A 25058-nucleotide genomic window follows, 5' to 3' on the forward strand; every position below is an offset into this window, starting at 1 on the left:
TGGGAGCAGTGATGGGAGCAATGGGGTGATGGGGGCAGTGGGGTGATGGGAGCAATGGGGTGATGGGAGCAGTGGGGTGATGGGGGCAGTGGGGTGATGGGAGCAATGGGGTGATGGGAGCAATGGGGTGATGGGGGCAGTGGGGTGATGGGGGCAATTCTGGGAGCAGTGGGGTGATGGGAGCAGTGGGGTGATGGGAGCAGTGGGGTGATGGGGGCAGTGGGGTGATGGGGGCAGTGCTGGGAGCAGTTCTGGGAGCAATGGGGTGATGGGAGCAGTGGGGTGCTGGGAGCAATTCTGGGAGCAGTGGGGTGATGGGAGCAGTGGGGTGATGGGAGCAGTGGGGTGCTGGAGGCCACCTGAGCCAGACAGGTCTCAGGCATCTCTGGGAGGAGCAAGGCAGTGGGGGAGAAGCCAAGCTGAGCCTGTGCTTCATGGACCTTACTCTGTCCACAAAACCCCAGCAAGACACTGAGGTTCCTCAGGGACTGGTAATCTTTCCCAGTTTAAGTAAGGAGCACACCTCTTGTCCCCAGTGCCACCACTCAAGGGACCAGAGGGGCTCCCAAGGAGATCAGTGAGGGTTTTTAATGATGTGAAACAATGCATGTTGCAGTTTTTGATCTACATCACATGCAAACAACTTCAGGCAGCAGCTTCCAGGCAAATCCATCCCAAGGGACAAGCAGCATGGAAAAAAACCACCTGAGGAGCTGAGGTGTGGCACATACAGACACCAGAGGTGTGTTTGTGTGGGTGATTGGCAGCACCTCCCAGTCTGCTTCACTGGGGCTGGGTGGGTGTCTGGGCACAGCCCTGGGGTCCTGGAGTGGGTGCTCCAAGGGCTCTCAGCAGGATGGGGGAGGCTGGAACAGTGTGGCTTGGGAAAGGAGAATGAGCAGCTTCTGGTCATTCATAAAGACCCTGAGATGAGCTCAGTTGGTCAGAGCATGGTGCCAATAACAGCAAGGTGAGGTCTTGACCCTGTATGGGCCATTCACTTCAGAGCTGGACTGGATGATGCTTTTGGGTCTCTTACAGCTCAGCATATTCTGTCATTCATTTCCCTGTTTTCTGCTGTTTGGCACAGAGCCTGTGTTGAAGGATTGTCTCTGTACACTGCACATGTATTTCTTCATTAACTGCTCTTCCCAGCCCCAGCTAATGAGCACCCAGCTCACAGTGTGGCAGCAAGCCCTGTGGCTCACTCAGCTTGTGGCCTTCAGGCACCTGGGAGCTGCAAGGACTGCTGACCCATAGCCCCAGGATATGGCTGGGAAATTCTTCTTCAGGTGCTCAGCAGTTACCTGGTGACTTCAGCATCATCAGGAGGAATGGCTGGGGCAGAGCTCTCTGGGCTTGGGGAATACTCATGCCAAAGATGCCAGGAGCAGCACTTGCTTGGGATGCAGCAAGGTCATCCTAGGGACTTGCAGGGAAACCAGAGTGGGCAGCTGGGGCTGGAGGGCTGCCCTGGAACCCCCTTCTCAACAGTGGCAAATGCTGGAGACATGTTCGTGGAGGGCTTGCAAAGATCCAAACATACCATTATTTCCTGATCTCTTATTTTTTCAGAAGTTTTGGGTAGCTGGACCAAGCATATTTTTTAAAATAAAGGGCAGGTAAATGGGGCTTGGAGCTAGGTGATCTTTAATTGCCCTTGCAACTCAAACCATTCCATAATGAGCACCCTGCCTGCTTTGCATGCCATTTGCTGGGTGAAATGAAGCATGTGCCTTACACACTGGCCCTGCACCTTGCCAGAGGCTCTCAGTGCTGCTCCCTAAACCTCCTGGATGAAGCAGAAGCCAGTGTGATCACCTTCCTATTTTCAGCAGTCACCCAAATTCACAGAGTGCCTCCAGTTATGCTCCTGAGCAGCAGAGCCTGAGGCACGTGCTGGGGTGCACTCGTGCTGTGACACACAAGAACCCAGCTAACTCCCCATTACCTGCGGGCAGGTGAGCTGCAGTCAGCTGCTCGCTCATCCTCTCTGTGCACAGCCACCTCAGGCCTTGCAGCTGAACTCAGCGTGACTTTCCCAGCGACCTGAGAGCCAGGGCCATCCAGCCAAAGCCAGGTCATCCCTGTGTCCACCCATGCTAGCTCAGGATAGCGCAGGGAAGGCACTCTGGTTTCCTTTCCCTTACTCAGTGGTGGCAGACACCGCTGTCCCTGGGGACAGAGGGGTCCCTCCAGGCTCTCCCTGCTATCCCCACGCACAGACAGAAGACAAATGTGGATCTGTGAGCTGATGTGGAGCCCAGCTCAGCCCCACAGGGTTGTAGGCACACAAGGGCTGGGCCACCACGGCTTTGTGCCCACTGTGCCAGCAAGATGAAAATCATTTCCCACTGCACATTGTCACACTGCACAGCTGTCACCCACCCCAGAGCCCCCGGCCACAGCCCCTGGCCGGGCACAGCAGGACATGGCAGGACATGGAAGCCACTGCTGACGGCCTCAGGCTGGTGAGGAGCCCCTTCCTCTGCTTCTCCATCTGTGCAGCAGCTTTTCCAGCAGTAAATCACTGGGCTGCACTCTGCCCTGGGAGGGGACTGCCACCCCCTTTTGGCAGGAGAAGACCAGGGGAGGGTGTGGCTGATACTGAAGCATTTCCCATCCCCGTGGGAATGGAGGGAGGGTCATCCCATTTAAACCTGTGCTTTAGGGCATATGCCAGCACAAATGGGGCACTTCACCCTGGAACGTTTCACCCTAACAAGATTCATTCTGCTGCATTTATTTATGCCCTCCTCTATGGCAGCAGGATTAAAGGTTAATTTCTGCAGCCCTGCTGCAGCCAGCAGGAGCCATGCTGTAATCTTCATGTGAAACCAGGACAAGTAGAAGCAGCAAAATGAACCTCCATGGGCAGCAGCAGCTCTTGGCTTCAGGCAGGGACCAGGCTGGGGGTCAAGCGTGGTTATGCTGCAACTTCTGGCTGTCTTCTGCAGATCGTCCCCCACTATGCCCAACAACTTCAGCTCTTGGGCATTAATTGAAACTGCTGTGGCCAGTTCAAAATGCCCTCCGTGGACATCCCAAATGAATGGATTTTCTGCTTAGGACTGTTCCAAGCTTCACAGGCTTCTGCTCCCCTCTGGCAAAGTAGGGTGGGAGCTCTGCAGGGTGGCAGCTCTCCTCCCAAAATGGTTTACATTCTTCTGCAAGGTACTTCAATTACAGAAGACTAAATGTTATTTGTGACCTCGTGTTGAATAAGACACAATTAAATTCTACCTCGTGTGAATTTACAATGGGGAATTCTCACCTGTGATGCCAGATGAGTCCTAACTGTTCCATGCATGACTCAGACACCCAAACTGCTCCATTAATGACTGTTTTAATAAATGTTCTATCTTTATACAGACAATATCCTGCCGTGTGACAAGCCTGGCACAACGTCAAACCAAACCTCGGTCCCATGGCCAGCCCATGCTGAGGATGAAGGCAAACCTGGTGATGCATCCTGAGGGGCTGTGACACTCCAGGGATGTTCCTGGTGTCGTTCTGAGCCTCCTCTGTCTCTCAGGTAATGGTTGGGTGGCACATGCAGGGCTTTCAGCCCCAGCCCCCTCATTCCTGTCCCACCGGAATTTCTCTTTGGATGAGGCCTCTGCAGCGCAGCAGTGAGAAGGAAATGTGTGTCTGGGAATCCTCAGGGCTCTGTCCCTTCCCTTCGGGAGGGGCCGGTGCATCCCCCCGCAGCCTTCCTGTCCCCCCCGTCCTGGGGCCGCTGCGGGCGGGACCGGACTCCATCGCTTTCCTCTTTCCCGGTGGCGTCAGATCTTCATTTTCGTCCATCTCCCCCCTCCCGTTCCCGTCCTGTCTCGGTGCCGGAGCTCCGCTCTTCCCCCGCACCCTCGAGGGTCTGAGCCCTTCTCCTCTACCCCAAAACTCCGGGGGTCTCCAGCCTTTCCCTTTTCCTCCCGCGTTCCTGGAGTCCCTCGCCCGGGACTCCGTCACCTCCTGGTTCCGTGGCACGGCGGAACCGGAGCGGAACCGGAGCGGAACGGGAACAGGAGCGGGAACGGGAACGGGAACGGAACCGGAGCGGAACGGGAACAGGAGCGGGAGCGGAACGGGAACGGGAGCGGAACCGGAGCGGCCCCGGCCCCTCCCGACCCCCTCAGACCCCGCTCCCCACCCGGGACCCCCGGCCCGGGCCCGCCCTCCCTGCGCCCGCTCCCATTGGCTGCGGCCGCGGTGGGCGGGGCATCGCGGTGACGTCACGATCAGCTGTCGGAAGGTGCCGATTTGTGCGGGGGAGCGGCGCGCGCTCGGCAGAACCGCGGGGTCCGCACAGCCACAGGCACCGGCACCGGTACCGGTACCAGCACCGGCACCGCCACGGCCACCGCCACCGCCACCGGCACCGCCACTACCTCAGCGCCTTCCGCCGCCCGGGACACGCAGGGCCGGTGAGTCCCGCGGGGTTGGGCTTGGTGGGCTCGCAGGGCCCGGGCGGGGGGGTCCGGCGGGGGCGGCCCGGGACCCCTCGGCTCCGGCCCCCCCGCGCCCGTTGTTTGTTTCTTCATCGCCGGATTAAGATTGGCGGTCGTTCCCCGCTCCCATTGGCCGCGCTCTGGTGACGTCGCCTGATTTGCATATGACATTGAGACGTCACAGCGCTGCCCTGTCCCGCCGTGACCCCCGGGCCGGGGGCGGTGGCGAGCGCGGCACCGGGACCGCGGTGACCCCCGGGTCCCCCTGCGCCAGGCCCTGCTGCGGCTGCTCTCGGCAGGAAACGTGCATGTGCCTCCCCCCGTGATGCTTAGACGGTCTTCGGGTGCAAAACGTGTCGTTTTGGAAAAGGAATGTGAATATATAAATATAACTATGTGTCAATATATGAAATATGTCGTAGAGTCACGGAATGAGTCGGGTTGGGAATGACCTTAAAAATCATCTCGTTCCAACCCCCTGCAGAGGGATGTTCTGGCAGGGACACCTTCCTATACGATATATTTTATACTGTATAAAATACAGCATTTATAGTATACTATATAGAAAAAAAATCGTGTTAAGAATGTGAATAGATTAAAATCTCTAATACAGAAAATTATTCTATATTTAACTGATTTCTAGCAAATCCTGGTGCTTTGGATTTAGGTCCCTCTGTCTTCAGATCTCGATTGTCTCTGTAAATCCCACCAGTTTTAATGAGATTCAGACGAATGCTTTGGTGTTTTTATTGAGTTAATTGCGCTGCCCGGGAAGGGGCCAGGCGTGGCAGGGGGAGGGTGCTGGCAGTGCCAGGCTCAGGTTTGGCCGTGGGGCAGCTCCACCACATCCCAGGATGCTGAACCCAGGAGTCCCTGGGGTACCAAACACAGCATCTCCTTCTGTTATTGCTGCTCCAAGGGCACCTCCTTTGGGACAGCTCAAAAAAGTCATAAGTCCTAGAAGGGCAACTTTCCTTTGGATTTTATGTCTCTCACCTCAGCTTGGCTGAGCCTGGCAGGCCCTGGAAACTAATCCTGCTCCCTTCTGGAGGAACTCATTGTGGAAAAACTTGGACTTTGTTGAGTGCAGAAATAGGTTAAAAAGGGCATTTTTGCTCTTTTATGCATATACATATTTGTGTAGGGAAGCTCCTGCCCTGTTCAGAGCACCCAAGCACAGAGACTGGCACCCTGGCATCCCAAAATAGTGGATTAAACTGTCTCCATTCAGCCCAGTGCTGAAGTGGCACCAGTGAGGGCTGAGCTGGGCAGGTGCCAAGTGCTGTTCCTTGTTTGGCCAAGGTTTTACTGGGGTAGGAAATCATCCCAGAAACCCTCCCAGAAACAGGTGTTGGGCTCTGGTACAGGACTGTGCTGGACCTCCTTTCCCACCAAGTTTAGTCTACAGAGTGCCAAGAATTATGTTGTTTTGCTCTAAAATAAATCTTTCCTCTCCTTTTATATTTCCTCCCCCCCCCAGATACCCCCCCCCATTCTCCCCCCTCAAACAACAAACCTACAATAAAAAGAAGACAAAAGCTGTCTGCTGTAGCTCAGTGTCACTGTTGGGAACCCATTGCATCAAACTGCTGCTTATCTGGCTGAACAAAAAAGCAAAAATACTAAATTTTTTTCCCCAGATAATGAAATGGTAACACGTGCTTGTAATAAGATTGGAAACCCCTGTGGCATAAACTTGTATCTAAGGGTTTTTTAATGCTGACTGCACAGCAAGTCCTGCTCTGGTCAGGGGGGCCCTGAGTGGGCTTGGGGGGAGCTGCTGGGGAGCTCGGGGTTCTTGAGGTGTCAAAGTCCAGTGTGCCAGGTCCTGTTCAGCTTCTGTGATTTATGGAGGCTGTAAGGGTGGGCTGCTCCCCTCCCAGTGTGCAGCTCCTCGGGCTCCTCACTCCTTGGGGTGATTCATCCAGCGAATCCCAGAAAGGAAAGTTCTAACATTTCATAGCATAGCTTGTGGCAAATCTAAAATTTCCTGGATTCTGCCAGCCACTGGCAGATTTTCCAGGACTGTGTGTGATGACATCAAACAGCACAAGGTCACATTTGCCCTTGGGTGGGGTAAGGACCTTCCTGCAGCAGTGACACAAGAGCCTGCATGGATGCAGAGACCATCTCTGATCCAGAGATCAGCTGAGCATCTCCTCCTCATTCTGCGGGGACCCTCTCCTTCAGGCAGGATCTGGAGGAGCATGTGGGAACTCCAGTCCCTGCTGAGACCCTGAACTGGCTGAGGAAAGCCCTTCCAGGTCCTGTCTCAGTCTGCCATTAATAAAAGAGTCTCATGATGAAGAATTTCCTGGGATTTTTCAAACTGCTTTCTGCCTTCCCCCCCTCTACTCCCCTGATCTGCCATGGAAGAGGCTCTGGCTGTGACTCAGCCTCTGTTTTGCTGGAATCAGCCTGTCTGTGCCAGCAGCACCTCGGGGTGCAGCTCTGCCCCTGTGCCCAGGGCTGTCTGAAGGGAATCCCATCAAGGGGCCTGCTGGCAAAGCAACAGGATCAGTTGGACCTGTAGCACATTTGTTGTGGGACCAAAGGTGTTAATTCAGCCTGGCCAAACTGTCCCGAGCTCTGTCCCTCTCCTGATGGGGATGGGTAGAGGACAGCACAGGGATGATCCACTGGTCATTTCAGGGGTGATGAGCAGAACTGAACTGCCCAGCTGCCAAATCCCCTTCTCTTGTGTTTTGTGTTTCTGTGGAGGTTTAGGATTTTCATACATCCAGCACAGTGAGCCTGTGAAACGCCTGTCTAATTTAGGTAAAATGAGTTGAAAATCCCATTTCCCAAGTGGGTTGAAGGAAGGCACCTGATTTGTACCTCTGCCTCCTGCTGGGATGACTGTGGGGTATTCTTAGCTGTGCCGAGGAAGGACTGCTCCTGCTGCCTGTCAGCAGCATCCCTCCTGCTGCCAAGTATTTATGGAAAGTTTCAGGGAGCCTGTTGCCATTTTCAAGGGGAGTTGCTGTTGTTCTTGCAGACTGTGACTTTTGAGAGCTGCCAGTCCTGTGACACTGCAGCTCCTGCCCCAGTGAGCTCCTGGCGCATCCTGGGGCTTTGCTGCCGATCCTGTTCCCTATTCTTAGCTCCTGGGGTTATTTGCAGCCACTGTGACTCAGAAAACTAATTATTGTGTCAAGGTTTCTGAAGAAGAAAAAATAACTTGATGCATTGTGGTTTCCTTACTTCCACTTTAAATTAAATATTTTTAATACCTTCTGGCTTGTAGAAGGCTGTTGGACTTTCTGGAAGGAGTCTGATAAACACAATTAATTTGGAAACTCATTTGTCCCCGAGTGAGTGTCCCTGGTGGGCTGTCTCCTTGTGCTGGCAGTGCCTGGAATGGGGTTGATGTGCTGAGTAAGGGGGTTTGTGGAAGCCTGGGAAGGATGGCAGCTGTCCTGTGTGGTGGTCCCAGTTCTGGCAGGGGACAGGGGGTCGGTGTGTGGTTTCTGGGGCAGCTCAACCCCAAGGATGTGGAACATTGGTGGTCCCCTTGTGTCCTGAGGGGACGCCTGGGACACACCTCCCTCATAGATGTGGGGCACCTGCAGACACACGAGAGCTAGAAGAAGGGTCCTGAAAGGAAGAGAAGCCATCTCCTGGCCCAAACTGGTTCTGTGGGCACCATCTCTGTGTGGTGACAAGGCACAGATTGACTTCAATCCCCTGTCAGGGACACGGTCCCTCCTGTGCTGCAGTTCCCATTGAGGCTGCCAGCCCTCCATGCCCTGGTGTGAACAGTGCAAATGTTTGCTGCAGGGAAAGCAGGGGCTTTCCAAGTACCTGGATAAACATCAGAGCTCGATCTGCTGCTGGCAGCCCCAGGCAGAGAAGTGCTTGGGAGCTGCAGGGAGGGAGGTGGTGCGTGGCCAAGGAGCCTCTTGCCTTGTGAAGGGCTGAGCAGGTCACCCCGAGCCCTCCACAATCAGCTGATGGAGGAGCTTGGGGGCTGCCAGGGAGGGTCTGGAGCAGCTCAAGGCCAGAAGCTGCTCCCTTCTAGGGGAGTGGGACATTGCAGACTCACAGACTGGTTGAGGTCAGAAGGGACCTTAGGGAGCATCTCATCCCACACCCCAGCCATGGGCAGGGACATCTTCCACTCTCCCAGGTTGCTCCAAGCCCTGCCCAGCCTGCCCTTGGACATTTCCAGGGATCCAGGGGCAGCCACAGCTTCTCTGGACAACCTGTGCCAGGGCCTCAGCACCCCCACAAGGCAAAACTTCTCCCCAGTATCCCATCTAACCCTGTCCTCTGGCAGTGGGAAGCCACTGCCCCTTGTCCTGTCACTCCATCCTGTGTCCCAAGTCCCTCTCCAACTTTTCTGTAGCCCCTTTAAGCACTGGAAGGGACTCTAAGGTCTCCCTGGAGCCTTCCCCAGGTGAACACCCTCAGCTCTCCCGGCCTGTCCCAGAGCTGAGGGGCTCCAGCCCTTGGAGCATCTCTGTGGCCTCCTCTGGACTCACTCCAGCAGCTCCAAATCCCTCTTCTGTTGGGTGCCCAGGGCTGGGGGCAGCTCTGCAGGTGAGGTCACACCTGAGTGGGCAGAGGGGCAGAATCCCCCCTCACCTCTGCCCACGCTGTGGGATCAGCCCTGCACAGGGTTGGTTTTTGGGCTGCCAGTCCCCATGGCCAGGTCACATCCAATTGTCACCAGCAGTACCCCCTGTCCTTCTCCCAGGGCAGCTCCCAACCCACCCAGCCCCCAGCCCGTGCTGCTGCTGGGGCTGCCCTGACCCAGCTGCAGGACCTTGCACTTGGCCTGGCTGAACTTCATGAGGTTCACGTGAGCCCACTCCTCCAGCCTGCCCAGGACCCTCTGTCTGCTGAATCAACTGCTCCACACAGCTCAGTGTCATCCACAAACCTGCTGAGAGCTTTGGAGATCAGAGCTTCATCCTGCTGCTTTAACCTGAGTGTTTCAGAGGAGACAGGATAAAGTGAGGGGGAAGATGAATGCTCATTTTGGTCCTTGCCTACATTTTGGCCTCACTCCTGCCTTCACCCTGCAGGTTTGATCCTGAAGGCTTTGCCAGGAGCTTCCTGCAGCTCCCTGGGCACCACCATGGGGCTGATCCTGCCACTGTAGCCCACCCATGGCACCGGCTCCCTTGCACCAGGAAGGAGGTCAGGGCCACCCCACATTCCCTAGTTTGTGTGATAGCTGGTGACTTGAATTCTTCGAGGAACGATCCTTTAAAATGATCCATTTCAAGTTTTGCTCTTAGGGGAGCTTTTAATTCTCTCCCTCTTCCTCCAGAGCTATGGCAGCTGCCTGTGAGCCCCTGTGCCTTAACTTAAGGAGTTAAATTTGGGAGAGGGGACAATCAAAATTAATAGTGTCTGTTGTGTCTTCAGAAAAGACAAATTACCTCTGGTTCCTGGGGGAACAGCTTTCTACTGTCCTGTGAAATCTTTTGTCATGATTGAACAAAGGAAAATGAAAAGGTTTTGACCGTGTCATTGGTTATTTGACTTTGAGCTTGCTGGAGGATGAGACCCTTGCAGGGGGCTCCCGAAGCCAAGCCTGCAGAGCATGGGAAGCACTCACTGCAGTGAGACATTCCAGGCTGACTTTGCTTAGGCAACAGGGAAAATCCCTTCCTGGCTCAGCCCCTGGCCTGTGGTGGCTGCTTGGGTGCTTTTCTGGGTGACCTTCCCCTGGCAGCCAGACTGGAGCCACTGTCTTCCCCTGTCCCTGTGTGCCAGACCTTGTCCCCAGCTCTGCTCTTGGGTGACATCCATGCCTAGGCAGGGAGAAAGCCTGACAATTGCATGAGGTAAATCAAGAGCATTGACAGTGGTGTGGTGGGCTTGGGGCACAGCACAGGGGACCCTGCTGTCCCCAGCCCTGCTGTGTCATCCTCAGGACCTGCCTGGTGACCCTGATCAGCTTTGGCTCAGCCTGACAATGCCCCAGCTCAGTTAGCACATGAGCCCACTCCTGGCCTTGCCCTGAGCCATGGCCATGGTGGCCCTGGGGGGGATTGGCCTCCTGTGACCCCTGTGCCTGCCCCACGCCCTCCTGCCCTCGGGAGGAACAAGCAGTGGGAGACTGGGACATCACCAGCAGGGACCTGGGAGCGGTGGAGTTTCTGCCACAATTAGATATGTAATAAACTTCTTAAATAAATAACATTCATGTCATATTCAAAGATATTTACTGACTAGGTGAGTGCTCAGGCAGGTGCCAGGCAGGTTTCCAGGCTGAGATGGTGTGATGAAACCCCGGTGGGGATGGATGCACGTGGACATCCCGTGGGAGGGAGCACAGGAGAGTCCATTCAAAGCCCAGCTGGGCACCAGCCCCTCTGCCTGTTGTTTCCCTAACTTCTGTTATTGTGCTTTAATGATCCAGCTAAAGGGGGTGTCTGGCTGGTTCCATTGATAGCACTGGAGGGTAACAGAATGGCCGTGGTGGTTGTGGGGTCAGAGAGACAATTTTGCCTCAATTCCCTCCCTGCTCAGTGCCCCCAGGGGAAGCCAGGGTCCCTCTTAGGACACAGAGCAGAGAGTCTTCCCTGGCCTCCTGTTCTTCCTGGTGAGAGGCTCCACAGGCCTGAGCTGAGCCATCCCAGAGTGAGTGGGAGGCTGGGCTGCCCCCTGAGTACTGCAGGGCATGGCTGTGGCTCAGGGTCTGCCTTGGGCCTCTGGGACAACTGGAGTCACCAGGAGCTTGAGACCTGCTCTAGGGACAAGCAGTGTCACACTGCTGCCCTGGCCATGCCAGGGAGGGAGAGCTGGATGTTGCAGGGCTGCTTAATGCTCCATCACTCCCTTCTGCATCTGGGATTGTCCGAGATCAGAGCCCCTGAGGTCCAGGGGATCCCATCCAGGGGGGAGGCTCCTTTGATTTCTCATTTTCTCCATTGTAGAGCAGATGTTGTTCCTCCCAAGGCACCTGAGAAACTGCAAAAGGCATTGCCATCCCACAGGGATGAATAAAAGAGTGCCTGAGCCCCAGAAGTGCCCAGGCCAGCCACCTTCCCAGGATGCTGGGGCTGGGGAAGCCACTTCATGGGGTGATGGGGCTGATCTAGAACCTGACCTGCTGGAGGACTGGAGTGTCTCCTGTACCCTTCCCATTCCACGCTGCCTAGAGCAGATGGAGTTTCCCCTGGCTGGAGGATCACTCAAGCTCCATGGCCCCTTGGCTGACAGGGCCCTGAGCTGGGGCTTTGCCATGAAATGGGGATTTACCCTTTAAATGCACCCACATCAGTGTGCCAAGCACAGCAGCACCCAGATGTCCCCTCTCACTGCACTGAGCTCTCATGGCATTTTATGGCCTTTTAATACCCTTTTAATGTCTCTGGACCAAAAGGCACACAAATAACACACAAATAACATTCTGCACCTTTTGGCTGCCATTCTATGCCTTGCTAGGAGCTTGGCAGTCATTAATGAAATTAATGAGTGCAGACTTCCCCCCACACTGGAGGGAATCTGCTTTCCCAGGGATAAAACAGTGATGAGCTGAGCAGAGGTGAAGCAGGGACTCACAAAGGGCTGGGATGAGAGGCTGGATGTGAACAGCAGTGTGTGCTTCCAGCCCAGAGAGCCAGCAGCATCCTGGGCTTGTCCCCACAGTGTGGGCAGCAGATGGGGGTGGGGGGGGATTCTTCCCCTCTGCCCTCTCAGGTGAGACCCCCCCCACCTGCAGAGCTGCCTCCAGCCCTGGGGAACCAAGATAAGAAGAATGTGGAGCTGCTGGAGTGAGTTCAGAGGAGGCCACAGAGATGCTCCAAGAGCTGGAGTTCCTCAGTTCTGGGACAGGCTGAGAGAGCTGAGGGTGTTCACCTGGAGAAGAGGATCCAGAGAGACCTCAGAGCTCTTTCCAGTGGCTAAAGGGGCTCCAAGAGATCTGGAAAGGGACTTGAGAAAAGGGACTGGAGTGACAGGACAAGGGGCAGTGGCTTCCCACTGCCAGAGGACAGGGTTAAATGGGATATTGGGGAGAAGTTTTTCCTTGTGGGGGTGCTGAGGCCCTGGCACAGGGTGCCCAGAGCAGCTGTGGCTGCCCCTGGATCCCTGGAAGTGTCCAAGGGCAGGCTGGACAGGACTCGGAGCAGCCTGGGATAGTAGAAGGTGTCCCTGCCCATTGCAGGGGGTGGAATGAGATGAGCTTTAAGGTCCTGCTCAATCCAAACCAGTCTGGGATTCTGTGACGACACTGTCCTCACCTGCCTGCTCCGAGGAACTTGGCATTGCCTGACTTAGGGACAGTGTCTGCTCTGTCCCTGCCAGCTCCTGGGGATGGGTCTCCTGGGCACCCCACCCATGAGGATGGGGACACAATGTGGGGCTTGATGCAGGTGGGGGTTGTGGGGCACAGGCACCCAGCTCTTCACTGCTGCTGGCAGATACAGCACCAGCTGGGACAGCCCATGGCACAGAGCAGTGCCAGAGCCACCTTTTTGCTGTCCCCTTGAGCCCATTCAAGCCCCTGGGATGCAGGAGGGCCACACTGCCAGCCTGTTCTAATGTTCCTTTTTCTCTCCCTTTTGCAGGCCTTTGCACTGAAGCCAAGTGAAGAACCTCACAATTGCACTGCACACCGCCTAGCTCTGATTTCTCTGCCAGCCCAACATCTGTCACTGAGACCTTGAGGGCTCTTTTTCCCCTCCCTGCCCATCTCTCCTGTGTCCGTGCCTGGAAGCTGGTGCCCAGCAGTAGCTCTATCTCCCCATCCATCTTGCTGGACCTCTCCCCACCATGTTTCAGCGTCTCACCAGCCTCTTCTTTAGTGACAGCAACACGCCAGAGGGCCTGGAGGAGCCCAAACCCTTTGTTGAGGAAGAGGAGGAGGAGGATGGCTGGCTCATAATTGATCTTGCAGGTGAGGAAAGCAACAGAACTGGCTTCCCACAGCTTCTGCTGCACCTTGTCTCTCCAGAGCTTGGCCAACCCTTGAGATATCAGCAGATGAGCCTACACCACATGGGAGCAGCTCTGCCCTTCTTTTTTTTTTCCCCTGGTCCCCATGCTCTGCCCATGGTGCCCAGCCCTGTGGTGACTGCAGCAGCCCCTGACCTGTGCCTCCTTTTTCCCTTTCCTCTCCCAGTGATGGTTCTCAACTTTCTGCCGGTGTAGGAGCAGCATCACCATCTCCAGCTGGGACTGCTGCTGTCCAGCAGCCTGGCAAGGCACCAGCCAGGGAGATCACCCAGAGTTTTGGTGTGATCCTGCCCACGGAGGGGCAGGGGGGATGGTGTGGGGGGCCCAGCCCTGGCAGGCTCTGCCACCATTGTGGCATCTGACCACCACTGTGGCCTCGGCTGAGCTGTGCCCTGGACAGCACTTCTCCAGGAGGAGCCAAGCTCAGCTGCTCCCTGCATTGCCCCTGCTGAAAGCAATCCTGTTCCCCTGGGAGAGCCCAGTCCTAGGGCACTGCTGGGGGGGTGGGGTTGTCCCTATGTGAGGGCAGGTGGCAGTGGAGCCTACCTGTCCCAGCTGGGGATGTGCCACCAGGGATCTGGCCATCTTTGGGTCATTTGAGAGGAGTAAATCTCAGCTCCATGGGGGTTATCTTCCCAAATTATTCCCACTGCCCATGCCAAGCACAAGGGATGTTTGGCACCAGATGCCTGTGCCTAGAGAACCCACAGCCCCTTCCCAGAGCCATCCAGAGTCCTGTTTGACACCAGCCAGGTGGATTGAATTCCTCCTGTGCAGATCTTCTCCAGCTCTGTTCAGACCTTGGGAGTTTCTGTTGTTGACTCAGCCAATTTCAATGATGTTTTTATGACCTTTTCCTTGCAAATCCAGCAGCAATCAGAGACAAACCCTCCTGCCTGTGCAGGAGCTCCTGATGGCCATGCTCTGCTTTGGTAGTCCCTGGTTGGTTGTGATGTCCCAGCTTAGGGGACCACAGATGTATCCTGCACGTTTAGGAGGGTTTTGTCTTCCCTCTTGCAGGCAGCAGGTCTCTGAGCAGATGTTCCCTGCCTGTTCACCATGCTTGTTTTTGTGATTCATGTTGTTTGTTAGGGTTTTTTCCCCCATATGCACTGACCTGGAGAGGGGACCAGAGCAGGGACAAGACTGGGATGTGGGACAGGGACAGCCCCATGCCTGGTGGGAGCTGTGGAGAGCTGCTGGAGGTGATGGGTGCTGTGGCTATGGGCAGCTGTGGAGGCTTCCCTGTCCTCTGGGTGTTCAGGTGGAGTCCTGGCAGTGCCGTGGCAGGGGGTGTTGCAAGGAGGTCCCTGGAGCGGTGGCCACGTGTCAGGGCCAGCTGGCAGCAGCTGCAGTGAGCCTAAAGCATGCCAGAAGGAGCCAGGAGCTTCCCCAGCTACAGAAACAATACACTGAGGCCTGATCTGCAGATGGCTTACAGGAGACCAGGGCTTGACTCTGGCACAAAACACTCCCATGTTTTTCCAGTGAAGTGCCTCGGCTCTCGGTGCAGCGCTGGCTTCCAGCAGTGTCTGCTTGTGAATGCCACCCCACTGCTAATTCAGCTGCAGTCTGTTCCCACAGCAGTCCCTGAGCAGTGGGGGACCAGATTCTTTCAGCTCTATTTCTGGGGCTTGAGTTATACCAAACTCTCCAAAAACCAAACCCGGAGACTCCAGCCCCATCTTTCCCCTTGGAGCTGTGGTGGCCAGCAGCAGCTCCCAGCCTGGCTCCTTCCCAGCAGCAGAGAGGCAGCCTAGGGAGCCTCTGGATTCAGCCTCTTGATTCAGCCTCTGGCAGCCTGGCCATTGCCCCCTGTGTTACAAAATGCAGCCGAATTACTCAGCCCTTCCTGGAATGTTTCTGATGCTGCTCTTGCCCCCTTGCTTAGCCTGGCCTTGCTCAGTACCCAGGGAGAGAGCAAAGAGCATTTCCCAGGATTTGGCTGCATCACTGAGGTACTTGAGCATCCCAAAATATTGCTTTGTGACATTAAAACCCACCTTGGCGAAGGATGGGCACAGGGCAGTCCTTTGCTCTCTGTGCCCACAGACCACTGTAGTGGGAGTGCCGCTCCAGCTGGGCTGGGTGGCTGTCCCCAGGCTGACAAACAATCTCCCTGCATGTCAACAACTATTAATAGACTGATATCCTTTGACCTGGAGAAAGACATTCTCGTGTTTGCAAGGCCAACTGTGGCCTGTCCTGAGCCCTGGGCTGGGGCATCAGCTGCAGGAGGAGCTGGGGAAGCACTGAGCCAGGAATACCCAGCCCTATGCTCTGTGTTTCTCCACGAAAGAACAGATTCATCTGTGCTTCCTCCTGCTCCCTCACCTGCCTGCAGGGTCCATGGAGATACTGCACTGCCTCCCTCCTCACCAGTTCCCTCAAATCCCCCTGATGAGTCTGGGAATGGGTGTGAGCACCCCCACTTTTGGTGCATGCTCCCTTCCCATTACAGCACCAGTAATTTCAAGCACAGGCAGCCTAGAAAAGCACCAGCCCAAGTGCTGTTACCAGGTAGGGATGAGGAAGGGAAGGCATGGGAGGCTGGGGGGGTATCAGCTTCTGGATCAGCCACTCAAAATTTGGCCTCTAACAGGCTGGAGTTGAAGGCACGGTGAAAACCTTTGCTGAAGAATTTATTCCCATGATTTCTTCCAGAGAAAAGGTGTGGACTGTTTTTGTGCTCTGTGTGTGCTTGGTTTCCATGTTTGCTGGGTGGTGTTTGTGAGCACAGGCGTGTCGGCGTTCCCCGGCCCGCCTCAGGTGCCACCAGAACGGGGAAAGCAGCGGTTTTCACTGCCTCGACTTCTCTCCTTTTGAGAAAGGAAAAAAGCCCCATTGCTGCAGTGGACCCTGCTGCTCTCCCAGCTCTGTGGTCGGGCTTTTCCGAGCAGACGCGTTTCCCTGCCCGGCGGGGCCCGGTGGAGCGGCGCGGTGGCGGTGGGTGTCTCTCGCACTAACGATGCCCCTTTCTCTCCCCCTCTCCCCACTGTCCATGGTATGTGTGTGTGTCCCCGCTGTGCCCCGCATGGCTCTGCACCCCGCCCCAGGCAGCCGTGCCCGCCCCGGGCCCGCCCGCCGCTCCCCCGCTGGCGGCTCCGGGCGCTCGGCGCGGCCCCGCCCGACGCCCCCCGGGCCGCCCCCGCCAGCGGCCGCTTCCCCGGCTCCGGCCGGTCCCTGCTTGATGGACGAGAGTTGGTTTGTCACCCCTCCCCCCTGTTTTACTGCAGAGGAGCCCGGCCCCGACGGCGTGGGGAGCAGCCCCATGGAGGACCTGCTCATCGAGCACCCCAGCATGTCCGTGTACGTCACCAGCACCCTCGAGGTGGATGCGGAGGGCCCCGAGGACCACGCTGAGGAGTGAGTGCACTTCGGAGGTGTTTGGGGGGCCAGCAGCCCCAGCAGCCGCTGAGGGGCCGGGGCTGGATGGTCAGTCCTGCCATCCCAAAGCCCCACCTACACCCGGGAATGTTTAAACTCACGGACATAGTGAGGCAGTGTCTCCACGCCCACCTCAGGGAACACCCTGCATATCTGGCAGGGTGCCCCAGCTGGCACTGTGCGTAGCTGGCAGCCCCTGTGTCCCAAAATCCCCTCCTAAAGGGTCTCGTTGGATGGCCACGGCTGCAGGACATGAGCTTGGCATTGGGCTGTGGTGGGAGAGGGCTGTGTTCATCTCCCCTGCCCTTAGCAGGGCCTCCATGCACAGCCACCCTTGCCAAGGCCACTCCTGCCCATGCCAGTGTCACCTGTCACCCCACCACCTGTCCAGGGGGGTAACAAAAAAACTCGGGGGGTTTGCATAGGTATGGCCCAAGCAAAGCAAACCCAATGGGACAGGGTGGCCCTTGGGCAGAGTGGCCCCCTGAAGACCCTTCAGTCCCCCAGGCAGGAGGACCTGCAGCCCCCCTCAGTCCCCCACCTGGCCCCTGAGTGGCCCAGCACAGGGGTATCCCACAGCTGTGGGGAGTGGGACACCACCAGCTCCTCCTTGCCTCGAACCCCAGCTTAACAGTGGGGAAATTAAATAGAAATGCCCCAAATGGCCCCTTTGCCGCCCCAGGCCTGTGGGTTGGAGCTCTTCGCACCCACTCCTGAGGCCACGTCCTGGAGCTGTGGATGGAGCCCCCCAGGGCTGCTCCCCACAGCCCCCAGGGAAAACCTGGAACATGCCCACGCTCAGCCCCATCTCTGCTGGACAAGCCCTGGCTGTCACCGTGCCATGGGGTCCCTGCTGTCCCCCCAGTCCCAGCCCTCCAACACCTCCCCTGCAGCCCCTCAGTGCAGCAGCAAAGGAGTGAGAATTTGGGGTGAGCTTTGCTCCAGGCCAGGAGACACTGTTCCTGCTTCGGGGACAGCATTCTTAATTAGAGGACAGCATTCCTCCTTGTGGGCTGCTATTCTTGGCTAGAGAACACCATTCCTGGTTAGGTGACACTGGCCCTGGCTAGTGGACACCATTCCTGTCTAGGTGACACCATTCCTTCAGGACTTCTCTCTTTCCAAACACTCCCTGAGGGCCAGAGCTTGATATCCAGAGCTTCAGGAGCTCCTCAGTGCTGGAGGGGTCCGAGAAGGGCTAAAGGGAACCCGAGACTAGCCAAGGCTCCAAAGGAGTCGCAGTGGGGTGGAGACAGACCGGGCTCCAGGGATTTGGACACAGTGGAGGTGCCGGTGGGGTCGGGGTTTTTTCGGGTGTCGCAGCTGCCCTGGCTGGAGCAGCGCTCCCCTGGGTGTGCGGGAGAGCCGGGTTGGGGGGTTGAGCTGGGTGTGCAGGGCGGGTTGGTGGCCGGGGTTCCCGGCTGCGGTGCCGGGCGCTGACGGCGCTGTCTCCGCAGGGAGCCGCGGCCGGAGCCGCTGGCCCGGGCGCTGCCGGCCAAGGCGGCGCTGCTGGACAAGGCGGGCCCGGCCCAGCGGGCCCAGCGGGCCAAGCAGCTGGCGGAGCGGCACCGCCTGGCCCAGAAGGCGCTGCAGCGGCAGAACCGGGCCCGGCAGCGCCCGCCCCGCCGCGCCAAGCAGCTCCCGGGAGCCTTCGTCCACCAGCCCTGCCAGCGCCACTGCAACTACTGACCTCGCTCCGCCGCCCTGGGGCTGCCCCGGGCCCGGCCCCGGGAGTGCGGCCCCCGCGGACACCGGGGACACGGCGGCGGCTTCGCTCCGCACCCCGGGCCCTCATCCCCCCGGAGCCCGGCCCGCGCTCCTCATCCTCCTCCCGCCGCCCTCACCGAGCCCTCGATGCCGTCCGGACCACGACCCCCGGAGCCGCCGGCATGGAGGGTCCCGCCGCCCCTCCCCGACAGCCTCGACGGCTTCACGTGGGAATTCCCAGTGAAATCAGCTGTTCCTGAAATCCACGCGTTCCCGGTGAAACCCGTTTGTCCTGATAAGCCTGTGACATCAGTGCCTTTCCTCACGTCATGACTCCGTGTACAGCCTGGCTGGGATGTCACAGAGACACCGAGCAGGAGTGACAAGAGCAATGAAGCCACAAGATCTGGGATTTTTAGGAAAATCTTATCAATGACACTAAATAATGCTTCCACCCTGCAAAACCAGCAAATACTCCTCCCCTTCCTTGATTTCCTAGCTACATTTTACCATGATAAGATAACCCCCCACTGCCAGTCCTGAAGGGGCTTGTGGTTAAAAGCGCTGGTGGAATCTCTGTGGCCGGGTCAGCCAGGCGGCTCCTGGTGCCTCACGGTGTTTTTTTTAAAATCAACCTTAAAAAGAATCTCAGGAATCAAAGCACCGTCCCAGCGCCACGCTGGAGCCCTTGGCTACCGTGGCAGGAGGGATGGCCAGCCTGGGGTGGCATCACCGTGGCTGGTGGTCCCATCTGGGTGAGCCCCTTCCTCCTGGAGCCAGTCACCTGCCCCAGGCACACCTGTATCCCTATGGATACGCCTGTCTGTGTGTGTGGATGTGTTTCTCTCTGTACCTTTACACTAAGAAGAGGCTCTGTTAAGCCGAGGAGCGTTGTCTGACTGGTGTCAGTCCCTGGGAGGGGAGAGGAGGCAGGGATCTGCACAGCTTCCCTGAGGTGGCCAAAGCATGTCCATGCTGGTGGTGAAGAGATGCTGAAGAGGAGGCCAGAGGGAAGAGGCTGATATAAGGACAAAGATGGATCTGGGATCTACTGCAATGGGTCAAGATGGGGCAGGCCTGAGTGAGAGGATTGCTGTAACAGGAGCTGTAACAGAAGCATCTTCCTTCTCCAATAAAAATGGCATCCTTTCCCATGAAGGGCCAGATTCCACTGCTAGGCAACACTAATTTTTAATGCAAATCTCTCCTCTCTCCATGATGGACTCCTTCTGCCTTTAGAAGAACATGATCCAGGCTTTCCACTGGCTCCAGCACCAGCTGAGACAGCTCCAAATCCAGCAGAAATTTGCTGATCTGCTCCCTGTTCACTCCTTTTAGGAACTGGTTTTGCACCCTGTGCCCTGGGAAAATCCTGCTCATGACCAGCTCACAGCCTGGATTTCCACCCTCTGATACCCCCACAACACTCCAGAAAATTCTGATTTCACCAGAGGTTCTTCCACTCATCATGTGGCATCCTTTAATATCAGCCAGGAATCTCGGTTGAAGGAATTGTGGTGAGCCTGAACTGAGACAGCTGGTAGTTATCAATTCTTTTAATAAGATAAAGCCAAAATGAACCTTCTTAGTAGCAACAGCCCCTAGCTCTGGGCCAGGGAGCCTGGACTGCAGTAGCTGGATGCTGCTGCTGACCTGCAGCATTTCCCCTTCACTGCACTGCCTGAGCATTCCCAAAAGCACAGAGCTGGGGAACTCGGTGCCCTCGCCATTGTCCCACCCTCCTTGGGCCTCACCACGACCTCTGTCCCTCGCCAGGCCTGAGGCCACTCTGAGATCACCCTGTTCTGTCCCTCGTGTCTTCTTGGTGGAGAGACTGTCATCTCCCGACTCCAAGGGAGTGTTTACATCCTTTGACTTCCTGGGCTTCACACTCAATGCCTTTTTTCCCCTGCAGTGATGCCTGGGATGGGTCAGGAGCATTGCAGGGACACTGGCACAGGTGCTGTGACAGCGGGCAGGGGCTGAGCCCGAGCTCCCGGGTGTCTGATGAGGTGCTGCTTTCCCGTCCCACTCTCCCCGTGCTGCTGGATGAGCTGCTCTGTGGCCACTGGGGCAGCAGCATTGGAGGAAGCATTTTCTCTCCAGCCCCAACACACATCAAGAAGCCAAGCACTGTCCAACCCCCAGCTTGGTCTCCACTACAGATTCTCCTGTGCATTCGAGTTGCTGCCAGTTCCTCCAGAGCACTCCAGATATCAGAGGTTGGCTGTGACCCCTTGTCCCCTTGGCAGCTCCCAGAGGAACAGGCTGGGGGGAGCAGTGGTCCTGAGGCAGATCCTGCCGTGTCTCACCTGCCAGGTTCTCCTGTGCCTGCCCGACTGCTGGAAATGCACCCCAGGAGAAATCCCGTATGGAAATCCTCCTGTGCACCCTTCTCTGCTGTGAGCCAGAAGCCCTTGGCTGTGTTCCTGGGGGATTTGTCTCACTCAGCCTGGCACTGCCACCAGCGCTCAGCCCCCAGTACTCAGCCCCCAGTGCCCATTTCAAACAGGTGATCTTCTTCCATCCTGGTTTTCAGAAGCAAATTCAGGCTCTTTCTGTGCCAGCCTGGGATGTCTTTCATCGCTCCTTGTCCAGCCAGCACAGGAGATCAAGCAGAACTATTATCACACTTTATATTCAGAGTATGTTTATAAAGGATTAATAAATTATTAATAATGTTTTCATGAAGAGGTTGATCCAGACCCTAAGCCTCTGGTGGGTCAGCAGAGTGCACAAACCACAGCAAATGAACTCCTGCAAGTCCCCTCTGTTGTTTGCACTCGTGCCATCTATTAACACCTAACACTCACCTGCCAACCCTTGCAAGGCTACTGTCACCCCCAGTGTGACCCACCTCCCTGTGCTCTGCTCAACCTGTGCTTTGCAGAGGACCTGCAGTGTTCTGCTCCTGCCCAGCAGCAAGCACAAGGCCTGGCCTGGTCCCAGGCCTCCTGCCCAGTGCTGCCAGAGCAAGAAAACTCCTTTTCACTGAGGTTTTTTGTCTCCTTGAATCTTAAAACAAATGAAAGGTGCTTAAAAACTGAGAACTTCCTGTGTGTGCACCCATTTGCATGTGTAGATATTTCACAGCCCAATGTGGGTGTTCAGTAGCTTGTTTTGGGGTTGGATTTTTTAGGGGTTTGTTGTTTTGGGGTTTTTTTGCACCCAGCATTTGTGATGTGCTGTGAGGTGTTTCTGATTGGAAGGTTCTGGTTTGCAGGGAGCTCTTGGGCTGCTCCTGCTGGGACAGGTGGGGTGAATTTTGCTTTCTTTTCTGTGCTTGTGTAGGGGGAAACTACAGCATGGACTCAGGGACAAACCAATCTGCTGGGGACTTAAAAAATGTCCTTTTCCCAGGCTTCTGTGTTAGAATGTGGGGTTTGGTTCTAGGATGCTGCTGGGATGTGGCACGTGGTGGTGACAGGAGCTGCAGGGTGCTCTGACACTCCTGTGTGGAAAAGAAATTGTGGCCATTTGTGGTGGGGTCATTGCAGTCCCTCTTCATTTGTTCATGCCCTGAAAATTCACCTTTACAGCTGAACGGGGCTGGTCCCTTTTTAGACTGGCTTGTAAACAACCAGGTACAGATTTTCAGCACTGAGCATCCTAGGGTTTGAGAAGTGCAGCAGAGCTTTGTGTGCTGGCCTGACCCACCACACCGCTGAGGTCAGGAGACAGTCAGGATGGGGGAAGCCATCGAAATGATCACCTGGAGAAATGGTGATGCAGGCAACTGAAGGAAATTTTTGTATTTCTTGCAATGAAAGCATAAAAAAGGGAAGAATTCCCAGTGGAGAGACCTGGGCAAATCCCTATTCAGTAAATGCCAGCTTTGCTGGGCAGTGTCAGTGCTGGGCTCAGACACCTGAGCTGTCTCCAGCCCTGTACTGGACTTGCAGGCTCAGGGACAGCAGGGCACTGGGGAGGCTGGGGCAGTGCTTGTAAGATCCCTTATGGAGGGAAGAATCTTCCCCCCACTGAAGCCCCCGTGGTGCAGGCATCTTCTCCAAGTAAGATTTCATCTGATTGCCTGGTTCTGCTCTGGCTCCCTGTCCCAGTGCGAGGGATGAACCCACAAAGTGTGGCAGGACCAGGAGGGACAGCCCTGCTGGGGAAGTGCCACCTCTTGGGATGCACCAGAGCCCCCCAGTGCCCCCAGGCCCCCAAGGCTGGGCTTGCTGCACTGGGCAAGGCCAGGCTGTGGCCACAGCACACTCAGGACCCTCACTGGCAGCCACAACAAAGATCTCACACTGAATTCTGGCTCTTGCTTGGCACTGTGAGGCTGGAGGGATGCCAAGGGAGTAGGGGCAAAACTCCTCCTCACCTGTTGCTCTGAAACTTGCACTCACAAATGCTCTTTCTAAGAAACCCTGCTGCAAAAGCTTGGTCTGAAAGGAAAATTATTCTTTCCATGGGAGTCCACGTTTCCTTCTCATTGTGGATAACATAAATGCATGGCTCATTCCAAAAATCACTATTGTGAAAATCTTCTCTCTTTAGGCATGTTTCTAATCAATAATTTTACATTTACATCATACTAGAACTTTTTCCTCTTCTATTCAGCCCTGCTGGGGAGCAAAATACCCACTTAGATATCTTATCACACCAGTAAGAAAAAAAAAAAGGATGAAAAAATACTCCAGTGAGGTTCTAGGCTTGAGTCCCACAGCCTTGCAGTTGCCCCTCTGGATCAGTATCAATTCCATTGCCCTGCATAAAGTGGAAATTAAACTTCGTGTGAATTTATTGAAAAAGTGAGTCCCCAAAGATCAAACATCACATAATTAGGAAACAGTAAGAAGACATAAGTCACCTCATGTCAAGAGAAATGGTTCTCAGCATATCTCAGAAGGCAGCACTGAGCCCCACTGCCCTGGGAATGGCTGGTGGCAATCCTCGAGTCTTCCCTGAGTCTCTGGTTTCAAACCAGAGTTCATCCATGTCCAGCTGGTGCCACGGGGACTCCCAAGCCACCAGGGGTTGTCAGCTGCCACCACTCCCAGCTTCCAGTTTGCTGCTCCTCCTTTGCTGCATGCACTCAGCAATCGCTGCTGGTGGCAGGAGGGAAGCACCAGCACCCCAGCATTCCCCCAGCTCCTCAGACCTTCTCCCCCAAGCCCTTCTCCACCACTGGACTGGGGTGACTTCCCCAGCACAGCTGCTGGCAGGGACCAGAGCCTTAGAAGGGACACCCACGGCACTGGCAGCCCCTCCCTCCCAGGGGACTGCCACAGGCAGACCCACAGGAACAGTCCTTAGAAGGGGCTGATCCCCTCAGGGCTTGTCTTCTTCCAGGTGGAACTTTCCATCTCTCAGATCTGCTCCATCCAAAGTCAGTAATCTCCTGTTGTCCTCACGGGCTCCGTCCTCGTCCCGTTCCCATCACTGCCACGAGTTGCTGAATGCGGCTGTAGGAGCTGGATGCAGCGGTGGGAAAGGCTCTGCCCACCTGAAGATTCCCTTCTTTGCTGAAAGGTGTCCTCACACCTATTGGAGATGTGTTCTCTCTGCTCATCTCCAGGATCCCAGAGCAGTCCCCAGCCGTGGGCTCCAGACACTTTTGGGCAGGAGGTCTCCCTGCTCCATCGATGCATCTCCATCAGCCTTTCTTTTTCCTTCTTGAAAACCTTAACTAAACCCGTAACCCTCACCTTAGAGGAATGAGGATGATGAGGAAGAGCAGCTCCATTTAATAGCAAAGGTGGCTCTTATGTGTGATTGGCTTTTCAGTTCTTCTGTGCAGAGTGGTGACACCCAGGTGTGTCCCCTGTCACTCCTCCTGAGCTGGCACTCCCGGGCTGCCAAGGGGATTGCTTTTCCAACCCCATATTTTGTACAGGGATGCTGCCCCATGCTCCAGAGCACAAAATGAGCTGCAAAGCTTTGACTCTGCTGCAGCTAAACCTGAAAATCCTTCTGCCTTCCTCTCTGACCCTATTCTGTTCCATGGTGGGGCGGGGGGAAGATTGTGTTCTCTGCAAAGGGAGGGGGAAACAGCGCAGTAAATTCTAAGTGTAGCTTAAAAATGGGCTGTACATGGGAGCCCAAAGCTCCTCTGCTCTTTCACATTCACCTCACGTACCCTTGCTGGGGAGCCATGAGCAGCTGTGCCCAAGTCTCACTGAATTGTTGTGCTCAGCTTTATGCTTCAGGAACTCTTGGGATGAGGGAGCAGCACAAGGTGTAGCAGTAAACCAGTGAAATTTCCTCTTGTGTCAGAACTGTTCTTGTACAGAGCCACCAAGCACTGCAATATTCTATCTGTATGTATCCACCCCGGTATCTACTTGTAAAACTCATGCCCACACATTACCCTCCCTTATGTGGGACTGACTGTTACATGTGCCTTCACCCTTTTTCATGGTTTGGCATCTTTTTTTAAACACAATTACAGAACTTGAATAAATCACTGAACTGCAGTTACAAGTCCTATGCAAGAGGTGACCAGGGAGTCAGTCAGTTTTCGATATTTCTGTGTTTCTGTGTTGTTTTCAAAGTCACTGTGGGGTTTTTCAGAGAAGCCCAACAGAATGAATGTCCCAAAAAGCAGGTTTGGGGTTTTTTTTTGTTTTTTTTTTTTGTTTGTTCCTAAAA

The 25058-nt window shown here is 55.7% G+C and overlaps 1 protein-coding gene across 2 annotated transcripts; it reads left to right on the forward strand.

The window, feature by feature from the left end:
* The first annotated feature begins 4165 nt into the window (after positions 1-4165).
* Positions 4166-25058, forward strand: TP53INP2 (tumor protein p53 inducible nuclear protein 2). Of its 2 annotated transcripts, none has more exons than XM_058850314.1 (4): positions 4166-4424; positions 12977-13305; positions 16421-16730; positions 18209-25058. In XM_058850314.1, the coding sequence occupies exons 2-4, from the start codon at positions 13182-13184 to the stop codon at positions 18438-18440; spliced, it is 666 nt and encodes a 221-aa protein (XP_058706297.1). In that variant the 5' UTR covers positions 4166-4424; positions 12977-13181; the 3' UTR covers positions 18441-25058. The 2 variants fall into 2 exon arrangements, with proteins under 2 accessions (XP_058706297.1, XP_058706298.1); XM_058850315.1 differs by having other exon boundaries at positions 4170-4424; positions 16601-16730.

This window comes from Poecile atricapillus, chromosome 15, assembly GCF_030490865.1.
Source record: "Poecile atricapillus isolate bPoeAtr1 chromosome 15, bPoeAtr1.hap1, whole genome shotgun sequence".
Classification (NCBI taxonomy): Eukaryota; Metazoa; Chordata; class Aves; order Passeriformes; family Paridae; genus Poecile; species Poecile atricapillus.